Source organism: Schistocerca americana, chromosome 7, assembly GCF_021461395.2.
Source record: "Schistocerca americana isolate TAMUIC-IGC-003095 chromosome 7, iqSchAmer2.1, whole genome shotgun sequence".
Taxonomy (NCBI): Eukaryota; Metazoa; Arthropoda; class Insecta; order Orthoptera; family Acrididae; genus Schistocerca; species Schistocerca americana.
In genome coordinates, this window is record NC_060125.1 from 63,971,410 (window position 1) to 63,989,674 (window position 18,265).

Below are 18,265 nucleotides of genomic sequence, written 5' to 3' on the forward strand. Positions count from 1 at the left end.
ACCTGAATTTAATATAACAGTAGAAACCAGAAAGCTAAAGAGTAAAATCTGGAAAATCTTTTAAGTAACCAAGTTTACTTAAATGAAATAAAATATGGGCACCAGCCTAATTAGGCATAGTAATATGAAACATTACTTTTAAAGAATCTGTATTGAATTTTGGTAAAGGAAAGCTACCAGTACTTCTTTCCCAGAGAAGTGCAATAAAACTCTACTATAATAAGATAAGTGATACAGTGAATACTAGCAGTCATAAATAGCATGTGCAAGCTCTCACAGGAACAATTGACACTTTATCTCTTCGCAACAGTAATACTTTGTCATTTATAAATCATCTCATCCTCAAATGTTGTGAAAGACACTACTAAACCAAAATTGGACATGGACATAGTCCTGTTTCAATAGTTACTTTTCATATAGTACAAAATATAGTACAATATTAAGAGTCACTGGCAATAGGGTTTTTACACTCATTATAAATCAATCTTGTTTCTGTTTTCATTAATAAAAGCAACTATGGTATGGGCAAAGATTTAGGTGGGGCCCTCAAACTGTCTTTCCAAATTTTACTACACAAAGCACACAAAACTATAGAATCTCTTCAAAATGCAATTAGTAAACTCATTGTTCAAGATTGTTTTCTCATATTAAGCAACACAAAAGTGAGGTAATGGACTTACCATAAAGCAAACTAAACACACTTTCTTGTAAGCTGCAAATTTTGGTATTATTCTTTTATTCAAATTTCACTCAGCTTGCATGACTTTTAAAACAGTTAATGCCAGTGATTTTTCATACAGGTTCTTAAGTATGACTTTAAATGCATTTTACTCTAAGCAACCTCAAAATAACATGTTTCCTTTTGTCATTAGCGCAACCAGTAATTTTTGCTCACAGAATTAAAAGCAGTTAATCTTTGAAGCACAAATACTTTGAGTTAAAACAAATCAAATATTATGGAGGTTTTCATAATTGCAATACTAACTACCTCCCTCGATTTCAATGAAACACACCACATTTCTATATCTCTTTTTGCACTCAGGATTGTACAAATAGTCAACCATTTTCATTAGACTTTAATACACAGGATACTCGGATGTCAGAATCTATGTGGAGTGGATCCTAAGAGGTATCATGAGAGGAACCAAATCAAGGATTGGAACAAGCTTCACACAGTTTGCCTGATTATTGGAAATTAAACAACACTTAAATGTACTGGTTCATACTTTGACATAAATCTGACCTCTTAGATTTACTGAAGTTATGGCACAATATTGGTGGCGAGGACATGGTGGCTACATGGTCTTTCCTCTGGATGTAATTTGCTCTATTGCTTTCTTCTCAGTGACAAAATTACCAACTTTAGAGCCTTTTCCAATAATAGAGCACCATTTCAGAGCCGTACATACATCTGAGGCCCTTCCATATTAATCCAGGTACTGGATGTCACCCTCAGCACTTGCGCTGTTCACTCACTTGCTGCTCAGACCAGAACTGTCCAGTAGCTAGCTAGCTGCTGACTAATTGTGTCCTCTCACTTGGTGCCCAGACTGAGTGCCACATCCAACTTTTAGCCCACACCAACCACATTTTGGCGTGCACCAACTCACTCCCGTTACAAATTGGAAGTACTGTTGTTTTTCATTTTATACAATGCAAGTCCCTAGGTATGAACCAGCTTGTGCACAGTTGTAAACAAACATCTTTTAAAAAATCTTGATATTTAAATACACTAACATGTCAACAAAAAAGCCATATATTTATATAACATTTTTCTCCAATTAATACAAAGAATTTAAATGGTAAAGAGAAAACATTTTACACTACTGTTCACCTCATTACAATAGGTCAAAGATACTGCATAGTAAAAAAAAATATGTATAGTTGACATTAAATAGAATTAATCAGTACAAAATATTTACAGAATTAACTGTGGTGTTACACGCCTATGACAAACAAAGTCCAAAGTTAAACTGCTATCACACTCACCATGTGCTCCACAGATTGTATCATAGCTGGCTCAGACTGGTCCTGGACCAGCTAATATGCCAGATTCTGGCCTGTTCTCACCAAAGTGCACTCCTGATGATCAACACCCTATGGGTAGTGGAGCCACAGCAGTTGACAATAGTGTCGTGCAAGCTTTTCAGTTTACATAGTGATGTTGGGTGGCACCACTGTGAGTAGTAAATCCTGTAGCCACAAATTTGCATATTTAAGCTTGAAAATGATGCTTCTATAAATCCTACTCAATAGTCATGACTCTTCTATGAATTATTTATAGAGAAATCAGATTTTTGCAAGTATGGTGAAAGTGGATGTCACCCTAATACTTCACCAGAAAAAAATCTCTTCAGGTGTCGTCAAAGGTTTAAGTGTCTCACAATATTTACAATAGTTTTCAGCAATGGATGTTTGAGGTTATTATAAATAATCATGGTGGTTTACAGGAAGGGAAAAGTATGGTAGCTCCCACAAAAAAAATTATTGAGAGGATTAGCACATGATTAGATAATAATACATGAAGTTGCAGGAACATCTCTGATCTCACAAAGATCTTCGTCTCTTTACTAAGTCAAAAATGAAATAGTTATGGAATTACAGGGATTGCTCTATGTGGCTTTCTTTTTAGGCATGTAACAGAAGAGTAAGAGTCAGTCCCTTTTCAAATGCAGAAAATTATCCTTCCAAATGGAGAACAATTGCACAAGATGTCCTTCAATTTTATATCTGGAAACTACAGAAACTTCTCTACATTTTAAAAGAATTTCTGTGGAGACATAGAAGTGCCATGATTGTCACTTTTGTGGCCAATTGTTTACTCATTACATTCACTAGTGTCAGAATATCACTATGCTTAGTTACTGCTTTGTATTCCAAGTTAATTAAGATGTATGTTATAATACTGGCTGTCTCAGGAATTACAGCTAATGTGGTTGATAACCAAAAACATATTTTTTGGCAACAAATATATGATATAACTATGAAATTTAACATAGGCCCACAGAAAAACATGGCATTGCTGATGCCAGGGCTGCAAGGCTGCATACTGGTCCAGATGAAAATTTTGACACATCTATAGAATATATTTATATATTTATCCACAGACAATAAATATAGTTATCCATAGACAATCAATTTTGTATAATGAACAAATTTATTCATTTCCAGTTGTTCACAGAAAAAATTGGGAAGTCATGAGCAAAGATGCAAAACTAAAAATGATCCTGCATTATATGAAAAATGGATGGACAAACTATTTGCTTAAGTACAAAAATTTTTGCAACCCTATCTTAACAAAAGAACTACCTAAGCATCAGTCATGGCCTGTTACTTTTTTGGACTAAGTTCACACGGGTTGTTATGCATAAAATGTTCCAAAAGAAAGAAAATTTTGTACACACTGCATGGCAGATCCTGGGACATTGGCAGGATAATAAAATAGCAGAGATATATTGCTGCTGGTAGCAAAAATAAGAATGAGAAGACAAAGAAATCAAATAAATGTTTTCACAATGTGAACCTCATTAAGTGGCAAAACCAAATCTCAAAAAATAGTTTCAAAACTGGTCCCAAACAATATAACCATATGAAAGGATTCACACTGATTATATGTGAAATGACCACAACAACAAAATCCACAATAAAGACATACCAAAAAACATTTGCTGTAGAAGGACTCCTGAAGACCACAGATTCAAACAATGGGACACAATTTGTATCAAAGGAGATCAAAGACTTCTGGGGCAGGAATGGCCTAGTATGACTAACTGCACATCCTCTTAAGTCTGCTTCAAATAATGAAGCAGAAAGAGTTTTAAGAACTGTCACAGGAGACATGAAGAATATTAACTGGAGAAGGAGGAACAAGAAAAATACCTTGAAGAAAACCCAGGTAACTTATTGCACAACTTCAAATTCAATAACTGCTGAACAACTTCACTGGAATCAGCAAAGGATCACATTGTCACTCATCGTTCCAGCAAAAGAGCAGACAAAACTAAAGAAGAGTTCAAAATTCCAGGTGTAATCAGACAACTAGGAAATACACTGGACATAGTGAAACTGCTTTATGGAATTGATAAAAGAAACTTGATGTTTCTGCATCCGTAACTACCAGTGGAGCAAAACAAAAAATGAACCTCAGGAAAATCCTGAAAATACACAGATTCCAGTGACAAATACCAAATTTGGGAGATGAACAAGGGTTTGTTGAAATGTAGTATGTTGTACTTGATCCTCACATAAACTAGGAAGGAAAACATGTAGCTGAAAATCTTCAGAAACTTATTTAGATTTTAAGAGAATTAATTTGAAGATATAGAAGTACCATGATTGTCAGTTTTATGTGTAGTTAATAAGTATCCTGTGTTTATAAAAGTATATATCACTATACCAGCTGCCTCAGGAATTACAACTAATATGGTTGATAACCAGAAACAAGTTACTCAAGATTTCTTTCTTTCTTGTTTGCATTACATTTCCATTTTCTGTTAATGATTTGTCCATTAATATAAACTCTCCAACAATTATATTTGGATATGATACATCTGTAGGCTTATTATTAAAAATCATGAAGCTGAAAAAATCCTGACTGCATAATTAATACATTTGATTGGTTAGAAACATGCTTCCAGTTAAATGAGTTAACTTTAGGCATCACAAAAACCCATAAGGACCAAACAGTGAGCATGTAAAGAAATTAAAATAAATTGTAAAAATAAATACATAACAGAGAACATTTCTAGAGAGAAACCTAGATAAGAATTTAAACGAGAATATACACATAGTGAAGTGTTCCAGGTTCAGAACATTCCCATAAGAAACACAAGAATAAAGTTCTCTCTCCAATTGTTAACGAAATGATATTCCTCAACTTAACATGAATGATCTCCTTTGACCATACTGAAGCTCATCACAGACAAGGGCAAAAATGTCAATAACCCTGTAGAAAATCTTAGATTCAATGGAAAGTCCATTGAATATTTGATAACACAATCCTTTTGCTACTGTAATATCCAAAGATATTTCCTATGATATGATGCAGACCTCACACTTGACCAAATACTCAGAAATCTCTAAGTTTGTGCTCCCATTGGGAGGTGCAAATCTGAATAGAATGAAACTCAAGGCTCCAACAAGACAGGTACAATTTCAAAGTAACTTCAATCTTGCCAGAAGGGTCTGACAGCAATGAACAATTTGCCTGTTAAATCAGCCACAGCAAACTCAGAGAATCTTGGTCCTTGTAGATCAGAGATAGAAAAATTTAATATGATTTTAGAAAACTGCAGGAGCATCCAAGGAAATGACCCAGAATTATTACGACTTACAGATGGATATAATGCATAGATAGTGTTGGGAACAGAAAGCTGGTAGAAGCCAGACGTCAATGAAAATGAAATCCTAAGTTAAGACTGGAATGTTTATCATAAGGATAGGTTAGTCCCCAATGGTGGTGGTGCGTTTATTGCAGTAAAATTTTCAATAAAATCTAGTGAGGTCATCACGGATTCTGAATGTGAATTAATCTGGGTGAAATTGAGTATCAAAGAACGGTCAAAAATGGTGATCAGATACTTTTATAGACCACCTGGGTCAGGATCTGTAGTTGTAGAGCACTTCAGACACAACTTGCAGAACATCATTAGCAATTTTCCTGATCATGCTGTTGTAATACCGGGTGACTTCAACTTGCCAGGTATAGATTTGGAATGTTGTGCCATCAAAACTGGTGCCAGAGACAGGGAATTGTGTGACATTGTTCTGGATTTCTTGTCTGAAATTGCCTTGAGCAGATAGTTAGGGAATCAACTTGTGAGGGTAATGTCTTAGACCTCCTGGCAACAAAAAACCTGAACTTATCAAATCAGTTAATGCAGAGTGAGGTATCAGTGATCATAAGGCTGTGACAGCATCTATGATGACGGGTCCTACAAGGAATGTTATGAATGATAGGGATATATATTTTCTCAGCAAGGGTGACAGGATACAAAATTAAGAATATCTCAGCAGTCAGCATCAAATATTCGGTGATGAGGACGAAGATGTGGAGAACAAATGGAAAAAATTCAAAGGCATTGTTCAGTATGCCCTAGGCAAGTATGTTCTGAGTAAGGTTTTAAGGGATAGGAAAGAGCCACCATGGTTTAATAGCCATGTTAGAAAAGCACTAGGCTACATAAACAAAAAGCACATCATCTCAGATTCAAGAGAAGTAAAAACCTAGCTGACAAACAAATGCTGAACGAAGCAAAAAGGATTGTAATATCTGGAGTACCACAGGGGAGTGTAACAGGATCATTGCTGTTTACAATATATATAAATGATCTAGCAGAAAGTGTTGGATGTGCTTTAAGGCTATTCACAGATGATGCAGTTGTTTATTCCAAAGTAGCCAGAAGATAGTAAGAATTTGCAAAAGATTTGCAGAGAATTAATGGATGATGCAGACTCTTGCAGTTGAACCTGAACATAAATAAATGCAGCATATTGTGCATACATTGGAAAAGAAATCCACTACTGTACAGCTACACTATTGATGACAAACAGCTGGAGACAGCCATAAAATATCTAGGCATAACTAGCCAGAGCAACCTTAAGTGGAATGACCATATAAAACAGATAGTGGGAAAAGCAGACACCAGACTCAGATTCATCAGAAGAATCTTAAGGAAATGTAACTCATCCACAAAAGTAGTGGCTTATAAGGCACTTGTTCACCTGATTCTTGAGTATTGTTCATATATCTGGGATCCCTATCAGGTAGGACTGATAGCGGAGATAGAGAAGATCCAGCAAAGATCAGCGAATTTCATCACGGGATAATTTAGCTTGTGAGAGAGCGTTACGGAGATGCTAAACAAACTCCACTGGCTGATGTTACAAGAGAGGTGTTGTGCATCATGGAGAGATTTACTATTGAAATTTCGGCACAGCACTTTTTAGGAGGAATTGGACAACATATTACTTCCCCCACATACATCTCGTGTATTGACCATGAGGAGAAAATTCTAGAAATTAGAGCCAATACAGACACTTACTGACAATCATTCTTCCCACACACTATTCATGAGTGGAACAGGGTTGGAGGAATTAGATAGTGATACCAAAAGTATCCTTCACCACACACAAGTAGGTGCCTTGCAGAGTATGATGTAAATGTAGATACCAACAGTTTCCACAAGCTCATTTCTGAACTTAACACTGTCCACTGTAGGCAAATGTGGTATGCTGTTGGAAGCAGTTCTGGATCTGTAGCAGAAGACATCTGTTGACTGGGTGAAATGGAACTGCCTGGGTCGGGGTTGTTGTGGTCCTAAACACTCACATGGCAGAGGCATATTTGCTTTGTTTGGTCGAACGTGACACAACAGGTGCAGCAGGAGGTCTGTATACAAAGGCCCACTGTAGGCCAAGTTGCAAATTTATTGGCTCGCTGGACTGCGAAAACATTGAATCGCAGGGACTATGCTCACTGGAGCTGACCTGACAGAGTGGCATCAGTACTTGATGACTTTCGCAACATGCCACATTGTGTGTGTAAGAAATGAATTATTTAGTTTTTCATTTGTAATGCAAATATTATTTGGTGCCATTGACACTAGCACATGGAATATGACATAATGTGGCATTCTAACAAGGTATAATTTATGGGATTGTGGTTTAGAGAAGCTTAATTAACAAAATGCAATACCAAGGCTTCAGGTAGAAATATATTTGGAACATAGGAATATGTCACTGATTATTAAACACTGGGAACTCAAACAGCCTTGTCTTCATTCATGGTTGGATTTATTATCTTTTTATACATAAAATCAGAATTATTTATGGAAAATCATTCCCCCTGCTTCCTACTTGCAGCTTTTGTCCACAATGAGAAAAGTCTTTTCTGAAGATTTAAGAGGAGTAAGATTACAGTGAACGTTTTAGTTTAGCAGTGTGGCTTCAGTTGCCTGAGGCTGCAGTTGTGTGAGTGAGTTGCGTATGCGCGAGTGTGTGTGTGTGTGTGTGTGTGTGTGTGGTGGTGGTGGGGGGGGGGGGGGGGGGAGCGTCTGTTGCTGACAGAAGGCCTATGGCCAAAAGCTTTAATTCAGAGAGTCCTTTTGTTGTGCCTATCTGCGACTCAGAATTTCCGCTATATGGCGAGCAGCAACTTTCCTTTTCATAAAATGATGCCAAAGGATACAATACAGATGTGTAGAAGTATCCGATGCATAACTTATTACAGAAAACATGAGAAAAATATCTACCATACAAGTCATAATCGATACATATATGAGGACATGGCGTTCAGATTTTAAGATCTGTGGAACATTCTGTCACAAGAAAAATGATACAAAGTCAAAACTACAACATTACAACACTAAACTGTATGAATAGGTGCAGCGACAATATAAATTACTAGAATTACAAACTGCAAGTTTAAATCTATAAAGTCATATCTTCAACATCATCGAAGAAGAGAAAAAATAATTCAGATCCTAACTGTAAAGCGAGTGATATGACTCAAAAAACTCACGACAGGTACGGACCACAAGAATATACTCAATCACAAGTAGGAGTATAGTACAAAATCAATCAGCCACACAAACAAGAGTATGTAAGGAGATGTTGACTCATGAAAGGAGAAAATACCGAAAAAATATTAGTGCCTATGCTTACGATATGGAGACCAACCAATAAATCCAAGCCACACCTGGTACACACCAGCTGAAATGTTTTGACACAGCAACATGAATAAGGTTCATAATCATATATCAGTTAGTTCAATCATACGTAAAGAATAATTATAGGAAGCATCTAGCCTCAATCAATAGTTGCACACTCTCCTTGAACACACTTAAACAGTTGTGATGACCAGGGGTACCAAAAAAGAGTTAAGCATGAGTTTGCACACAACTCAAGTTCCAATGAGATACAATAATGCAGTAGTCAGGATAAATACAGGAAATAAGAGTGATAAATAGCTTTGAATGATGACAATCACGTAGCTTGAGGACCAAAATGAGTGTGTGAAATCAGAAATGTATACATCTTGTTATATACTTTGTACTCAATTTATGATCACAATTGTAAATATCTTCCACATTATTTGCCAATTGTTCATAAAAACTAACCTATGTAAATAAAAGCCTAGAAGGTGCATTTACAATTGATGAAAAAAATACTGAGTGTTGAGTTTAGAAAATTCATTGAAATGTATGACTACTAACCTTACAGCACCTAATTTTATCAGATTCTGATAATTATTTACAACATGGTTTGTAGAATGTACTCTTGAACTTTTTAAATTTTCACATTTCTGTGCTGAATGTAACAAATCATCAACCATAGAACATCAACCTACCACAGCATTACTTATAGTAACATAATGTAAAGGGAAGTTAATACCCCTACTTGAAAAACGTACATTTGGATAGAATAACTACTTTTCTAAACAAATAGTTCCATGAATTCTTCATACAGGATAATTTCGTGGTTAATAATTTATAAATTTCATTCACAAGACTGTTGAAGTTGACGGATGCTTGAGTAAATTATGCACCACCTATGATCTCTCGTAGGTGGATTGGACCAGCAAGGGTGCAGCCATACAGGAATCCCTGAACCATTATACCAACAACCTGATAACAGCTTTCGCATCCCGCAACTACCCTCCCGACATGGTACAGAAGCAAACAACCAGAGCCACTTCCTCATCCCCTCAAACCCAGAACCTCCCACAGAAGAACCACAAAAGTGCCCCACTTGTGACAGGATACTTTCCAGGACTGGATCAGACTCCAAATGTGGCTCTCCAGCAGGGATATGACTTCCTCAAATCCTGCCCTGAAATGAGATCCATCCTTCATGAAATCCTCCCCACACCACCAAGAGTGTCTTTCCGCCGTCCACCTAATCTTCGTAACCTCTTAGTTCATCCCTATGAAATCCCCAAACCACCTTCCCTACCCTCTGGCTCCTACCCTTGTAACCACCCCCAATGTAAAACCTGTCCCATGCACCCTCTACCACCACCTACTCCAGTCCTGTAACCCGGAAGGTGTACACGATCAAAGGCAAAGCCACGTGTGAAAGCACCCACGTGATTTACCAACTAACCTGCCTACACTGTGACACATTCTATGTGGGAATGACCAGCAACAAACTGTCCATTCACATGAATGGACACAGGCAGACAGTGTTTGTTGGTAATGAGGATCACTCTGTGGCTAAACATGCCTTGGTGCACGGCCAGCACATCTTGGCACAGTGTTACACAGTACGGGTTATCTGGATATTTCCCACTAACACCAACCTATCTGAACTCCGGAGATGGGAACTTACCCTTCAATATATCCTCTCTTCCCGTTATCCACCAGGCCTCAATCTCTGCTAATTTCAAGTTGCCGCCACTCATACCTCACCTGTCATTCAACAACATCTTTGCCTCTGCACTTCCGCCTTGACTGACATTTCTGCCCAAACTCTTTGCCTTTGAATATGTCTGCTTGTGTCTGTGTATGTGCGGATGGATATGTGTGTGTGTGCGCGAGTGTATACCTGTCCTTTTTTCCCCCTAAGGTAAGTCTTTCCGCTCCCAGGATTGGAATGACTCCTTACCCTCTCCCTTAAAACCCACATCCTTTCATCTTTCCCTCTCCTTCCCTCTTTCCTGATGAGGCAACAGTTTGTTGCGAAAGCTTGAATTTCGTGTGTATGTTTGTGTGTCTATCAACAAAGATGATGTGACTTACCATATGAAAGCGCTGGCAGGTCGATAGAAACACAAACAGACACATACATACACACAAAATTCAAGCTTTCGCAACAAAGTGTTGCCTCATCAGGAAAGAGGGAAGGAGAGGGAAAGACGAAAGGATGTGGGTTTTAAGGGAGAGGGTAAGGATTCATTCCAATCCCGGCAGCAGAAAGACTTACCTTAGGGGGAAAAAAGGACGGGTATACACTCGCACACACACACACACATACCCATCCACACATATACAGACACAAGCAGACATATTTAATAAATATCCCTTAAAACCCACATCCTTTTGTCTTTCCCTCTCCTTCCCTCTTTCCTGATGAGGCAACAGTTTGTTGCGAAAGCTTGAATTTTGTGTGAATGGTTGTGTAAGTTGTTGTAAGTCATTTGTCGTGGAAAAATAATACTTGAAGTAAAACACAATATCACAAATAATATTCAAGTGGATACAATTTATTGAAAAGTTCAGTATACACTCGCACATAATTAACAATTAGTGACCAGAAGTAGCTGGAGTATCGCACAAAGCAGAGTGATAGTTATCATAGAAACATGGAAAGCAGAGAACAGCACGACATCGAGCACATCTGATAAACGATGTGTTTTTACAAGAACAATTGTTTTTTAAATTGTCTGTTGGGAAACACACCTGATTGATATTCTGAAAAATTGTTCTATCGTTCGTCAGGTTTGATGCATATCACGCGTATCGTATCATATCGGCAAAAATCGGAGAAGACAATTGGTGGTGGACGATGGATTGGATTTTTATACAATCGTCTCTGGAGTTGATGTCACGGTTTCGCTCAATTAAGAAAGCACAATTTTCAAGGCGCTTGATCAAATTTTTTACCTCCCGGTAAAAATACACGTCACACGGTTGGACGAGAGGAGTGCACTTTGGAGGAATGACTTTTATAGTGCACGTTGGTAACTTCTTATCGTCCTGGAACATCTGATCGTATAACGCTGGGTTTGTTTGCCCACCCCAAGAGTCGATCAGAAGGAGAAATTCTTTCTTTTGTACGTATGGTTGCAAAGCATTACGCAAGAAGTCCATGAACAAACCCGTTGTTACTTTACCGGATTTGGCGGATGTAATAACAACGTTGGTATACTTCTTGGCGTACTCATTGACTGTCTTCTGTACTCTGGGTCCAAACATACCTGTGGACTCTTGGAGGCATACGAAAACAAGAGGCAAGACTCGTCTAGACATCGTGATTGAATATTGTGCCGTATACGAATGCGTCACCTTGTTCATGTCGTGTCGGGTTACCAGGACAGCCTTTGATCCTTTTTCGGCGAGAGTTCTGTTGAACGTGGACTGGTACTGGCACCCTGACAAACAAAATATAAAAATATTGTTTATATAAGAAATATACGAAATCTGTGTTGTCTATCATATATCAGATTATCATATTCCATCATCATGTCATATGACATTTGTGAACAGCTCTTTACGTACCTGTTTGATCAGTATTAATTATGAAATCTTTGTTGAAGTTAGTTATCAACGTTAGCATCTGGATCCGAAATGTGTCCGCTGCGGCCAAAATTTCGTCTTGGGTACCCGTTTCTTTCCGGGAAACAAATTTTGTGATTTTCCATTGCCGAATCCAACGTTGTTATTACATCCGCCAAATCCGGTAAAGTAACAATGGGTTTGTTCATGGACTTCTTGCGTAATGCTTTGCAACCATACGTACAAAAGAAAGAATTTCTCCTTCTGATCGACTCTTGGGGTGGGCAAACGAACCCAGCGTTATACGATGAGATGTTCCAGGACGATAATTCGGTGACCCATGTTTTTGAAGCTTTGAAGTTGAAATCTGGGAAGTGACATGCAGCGCCCAAGGCCCACTGCTGCAGATTTCTGGTAGTAACTTGCTGGAAGTTTTGTCGAGCTTCTACGAAGCGATCATGCACCCATGAATCGATGGTACAATATTTATCAAATGTGCTACGCCACGTTTGATTTGCTCTTCCCACCTGGATAAATAGCCCTTGAATTACAAAAAGTAAATAATTAAAAAAAAGTTGCAAGGTGCGAGATTCGATCCGGCGACCTTCGGATTACGAACGCGAGTGCTTACCACTGCGCCACGACGCTGCAGAAAATCATTAATCGTAGAGAGTATTTCACCGCAACGGTTTCTTTTAACTGTCGATTTTCTCGGCAATGGCTGAGAGGTGCATCTTGGTGCTTTGCCACATTACACCTCTGGCCATGAGCTTTTATTATGCGCAGTATGAATCGAATCTGAATTTCACAATTGGCGGCCTCCTCTTGTCAGTTGGGAAGAGATCCAGCTACTTTGTTAGCCGAGGTAGTGTTTGGCAATCGCAAAAATAAACAGTAGAAAATCTCACCGTTTGCAGATGGGCATTATCTTGCTGAAATGTAAGCCCAGGATGGGTTGTCATGAAGGGCTACAAACCAGAGCATAGAATAGTATTGACGTACCACTGTGCTGTTATCATGAATGACAAGTGAAGGGTCCTGTTATGAAAGGAAATGGCACCCTGCACCATCATTCCTGGTTGTTGGGTAGTATGGCAGGTGACTGTTTGGTACCCCACTACCATCTGGAGTACCTACAGATGTGTCTTTGGCCTGATATCTTGTTGACAAGAGTAGAATCGTCTTCAATGATGAAAGTTTTTCCATTTTTTGAGAAAATTAAGAATGATGTTCTCAAGTATTTGTTTGCAAATTTTGCAAAATAGACATCTTTTACCATATTAAAACTGGTCCATTCAAATTGCTGGCTACAAGAAGGCTGATAACTGCAATGATTTTTTCATGAAACAATGCTTTTGTTCCTGTCACACTTCTTCAATACCTTTGTTTTCACACAGAACACCACTAACACTGCGTCTAGGTTCACCACCACTAACATCTGGCACATTAGCAATTTTATTTTGAACTGTAAACTTGTCCATTTCAGTAAGGGTTGAAAGACTAATTAGTAATTCCACTGGGTCACAGTAAGACTAACTGACCTCTGATGCCATCCATTGCGCACCATATTAGTGCACATGCCTCAAATGGTAAGAAGATTTGATATATTGATTGCATTGTGTGTGTACTGTGTATTGCGTATGGAACCAGGGACCTAGAAACGACAGAGAGGCTTTGTCCCGCCGTAGCCCTTAGTGGTTCACAACCCCACAACAGGCCACAGCAGTCCACCCACCACACCACCACCCTACACTGAATCTAGGGTTATTGTGCGGTTCGGCCTCCAGTGGACCCCTCCAGAGAACATCTCATACCAGACGAGTATAACCCCAATGTTTGCATGGTACAGTAATTATGGTGTACACGTACATGGAGACAGTGTTTGCCCAGGAATCACTGACATAGTGTAACTAAGGCAGAATGAGGGGAACCAACCTACATTTGTTGACACAGATGGAAAACTGCCTTTTTTATAGGAAGAGATACAGGTCTTTAACAACAATTTGTTGCAATGTCTCCTGGTTGATTTTGTGCAGCTCATCTGATTGATTTCCTGCAGTTAGTTTGAAATTCAGTGTATGTCTTCTTGATGTTTTCACCCTTTTTTGATGACCAACACTCCCTACACTGTCATATTGAACGATACCCATTCTCTCAAACTTGCAAATCAAATTCTTGATTGTTGGCACACTTGGACTGGTTGTCTTCAGTTTGAACTCACTTGCAAACTTCCTGTGAGCCACAGTTGGGCTGTTATTGCTCACATAGCAGGCCTTCGCAAGCACTATATGCTCAGGCACAAGGTACCATGATATTTTCCTGTGCAAGTGGCTGACAACAACAAGGTGCATGCACATACTGATTGCCATTATCGCCCACAGCCAACCATACAGTTTTGAGTGTCCTAACATAAACCATTCATATAGTTCAATAATTGTTACCCTGTATGAAGTACTGAAAATCAAATTCTTGTTGGCCATGAAAGCTGTTGCACAGGTGACTTGCAACTGAGACAGTACGCCGTGAACCAGGTTAGCTGTTTAGCAATATGGGTGCGAATAACTGTTTGTTGCATACTGCTAAATATTTTAACCTTATGAAACTGGTGGTTTTGAATACATATTCACTAGGAACTGTTATACAGTGAACCTTTAGTTACTTTTAATTATTATTCTGATGTCTTCTTTTGCATTTTGAACATTTACCAAACAATATGTCACTATTGATGATAGACACAATATACATGAAGTAGTTACATTATTCTAAGGCATGAGGTATGTGGATGGTATAACAAGCAATGCTAACTCTTTCTTTGAGTACTGTGATATGTTTATAATCTTTTAGTTGCTGATCAATATAAATGCATAAAACTTTTGTGTTGGCTACACTCTCTATGGTTTCATTATTTACTTTCAGTCTCATTTCTTACTTTATGTTAAGAGTTACCGTGTTGTTTGTTGACCAGTTGTGCACTACCCCAAGCATTATATAAACATTCTTAAAAATTTCTTGTGTCTTATCCATAATTACCAACACTCATATGTCTATGCTTTGTAAACCATTGTGAAGTGTGTGGCAGAGAGTACTTCCCATTGTACCAACTATTAGGGCTTCACTCTATTCCATTGACATACAGAGTGCAGGAAGGATGATTGCTTCATTGTCTCTGTGTGTGCTGAAGTTAGTCCAATTTTGTCTTCATAATCTCTATGGGAGCACTACATACATGGCTGCAGTATATTTGTAGATTTGTCACTTACAGTTGGTTCTTGAAACTTTTTAAGTGGGCTTCCTTGGGGTAATTAGAGCTGTGTCTGTCTTGAAGAATTTACCAATTCAGTTTTTTCAACACCTCCATGATTCTCTCACATGGCTCAAACAAACCTGCGCTGCTCTTCTTTGTATACTTTCATTATCCACTTTTAGTCCTGTTTAGTGTGAGTCTCACTCATTTGAGTAACATTCTAGGCATATAATATTTAGATATATTCTAGGCATATATTAGCATTTCATGACCAACTTCCTCAAATGGTTTAGTGAAGGCTAGGAGAATGATTGTTACAAGTTCCCCTTTATCCAGGACCCCTAAAGTAACCACTGAAAATTTTTCTACACCCTCTTCCATTCTGAAACAAGGTTGTCCTTGTACAGAAGTGCAAATTTATGATATTGTTAAAGAATATAACTATCTACTGTAAAAACCAAGATTTTAAACATTTATAAGCTGGTATTATTTTTATTGCAGACTTCAAGATGCTGAGGACTTTACTGCATAAAATTTCTCAGAAAAAGTCATCTGACATTAATGACATTGCTCAGAGTCATCTTGCAAGAATACTGAATCTCTTTGATCTTGTTGGCATTGGTGTTGGCACAGGACTTGGACTTGGGGTATATGTCATTCCAGGAACAGTCTCAAGGTATTATGCTGGTCCTGGAGTACTAACCTCTTTCAGTATAGCTGCAGTTGCATCTGTAATTGCTGGTGAGTTAAAATAATATAATAGCTGCTATTGTTTGTAGAATCCTTATTAGAAAATGAGTATGAAAATCAGCAGTTTCGAGAGACTCAGTTTAAACAGAACTTTTCTCTTGAATTTACTATACAACAGAGTATTAAATACAAATTTGACTTGCATTCCAGCTTTTAAAACAGAAATAGTACAAATGAGAAACTTTGTTAACAAATTTGTTGCCTTGAGAGCTTTGGGAACCTCACTAGTGTGTTCCTCAAAGGCCATAAGGGTGTTGGCTCCTATAGCTTTTGTGACATTTTCAATTTACTCTGAAACAGGGTGGCCTGGCAGAAAACCCAAATCTGCCTTTTCTGTGGACTTACAGGATAATGTTAATAGCGAATGCAGTGGCCACTAGATCACACTGCATTTTTTTTAGAATCCTGAATTTTGTGTGATGTGGTTCTGATGTGTTGTTTTCATAGTTAGTTCTTTAGATAGCAGTAGTGGTACTGCTTCTGGAATCTTGATTTGTGGTTTTAATTCACTTTGTAGTTTTCCTCCATGTTTTCTAGTTCTAATGAAATATTCCTGTGTAACAATGTGACAGTGTAATTTGAAGTGTTGGAATAAGCAACTGAAGTATATCTCATGTAATTATTTGGCATTTTCTGAATTATTCTTTATTAAATCACCTGCAAAATACCAAATTGCTTTGCCATCTGTTGTACACTAAATGGCTGCTTCTAATCTTGAAAGTGATGGGCCATGGATGAAGCAAGGTGCAGATGGAAGCCCTGTTCCTCTAGTGGTAAACAGAGATGGACAAGATACATCTGGTTTCTTAACAGAGGAAGAGTTTTAGAAATTCTCAGTGCTGATGATGGTGAGTTGTCTGATTGTTGTGACTTGGGTAATGACAATGATGATGACTACATGCTAAATGAAACTTCTTAACATGTAAACAGTTTGTCATCAGACAATGAAAGTGACAAGGAACTGGCAAAAGGTAATGAACCATCCATTATACAATCTATCCCCCCTCAATTTCTAGAAGGAAGTGGAGATAAAAACTGGGCTGCACTGGACTGAAAAATATGAAAACTGAAGAATACAATAATCCAAATCAGAAGGATCTGAAACCTATGCAAGTCTTTTCTTTCACTGGGGACAATATTTAAGGGTTTATTGTTACTGCAACAAACAGAAATGCGACACAATTCTTGGATACAGCTCAGCCTCATGGTAAAGCAACGGGCTACAGCTTGGAAGGAGATGAAACAGTGATGAGATGCTCAAGTTCTTTGGTGCAATTATGTGCATGAGGCCAGTTTACTACTCACACATTGCTGACTACTGGAGCACAAGTGTTCTCCACAGTCGAATTCAACTGCTATTTTGGTTCATTCATTTTGAGGACAATGCAATGGCGGACAAAAGTGACAATATATTCAAGATCTGAAAACTCCTTGATATGATTCAGAGTGTGTTTTGCTCACAAAAAGAACCAGGAGAGATACTAGCAGTGGAGAAGTCAATGGTGACCTTCTGCAGGCAGCTTTTATCTCATCAGTGCATTCCCAGAAAAGCTCATAAACATAGAGTCAGTGTCTTCAATCTATGAAACCAAGCTGTTTATGTGCTGAGGATAACTGTTTAGTTGGTTGTGCACTGTCCGTAAAAATCTTGCAGAAAAAGTCGTTTTGTACTTAATGGAAAAATATGCAGCCAAGGGATGCACCGGTTGTCACTGACAATTGTTAGACCAGTGTGTCATTAGCTCAGCATCTCGGCACTCTTTGCTCCTATTTTTATATTACTAATACTTGCAGTATATTGTTTATTGCATATATCTAATATACAACATTGGATGCTTTTCAGATAATTTACACCCTCATTCTTTATCAAGCCATGTAAGAAAGTGAGGTAGCAGGCATCCTCACAGCTCTCAATGGCAACCTCTTTCAAGGAAGTTCTACATCTACATATATACTCTGCAAACCATCTTGAGGTGCATGGCAGAGGGTATCAGCTATAAGGGTTTCTTCCTGTTTCATTCATGTATGGAGTGTGTGAAGAATGATGGTTTGAATG

At 38.1% G+C, this 18,265-nt stretch overlaps 1 protein-coding gene across 1 annotated transcript in view; it reads left to right on the forward strand.

The window, feature by feature from the left end:
* The window catches only part of LOC124622703 (cationic amino acid transporter 3-like), a 162,277-nt gene that overhangs the window by 15,840 nt on the left and 128,172 nt on the right, over nucleotides 1–18,265 (forward strand). The window contains exon 2 of the mRNA XM_047148493.1: nucleotides 15,961–16,200. Within this exon, the coding sequence (XP_047004449.1) occupies nucleotides 15,969–16,200 (232 nt within the window). The 5' untranslated portion in view covers nucleotides 15,961–15,968. The remainder of the gene's footprint in view (nucleotides 1–15,960; nucleotides 16,201–18,265) is intronic.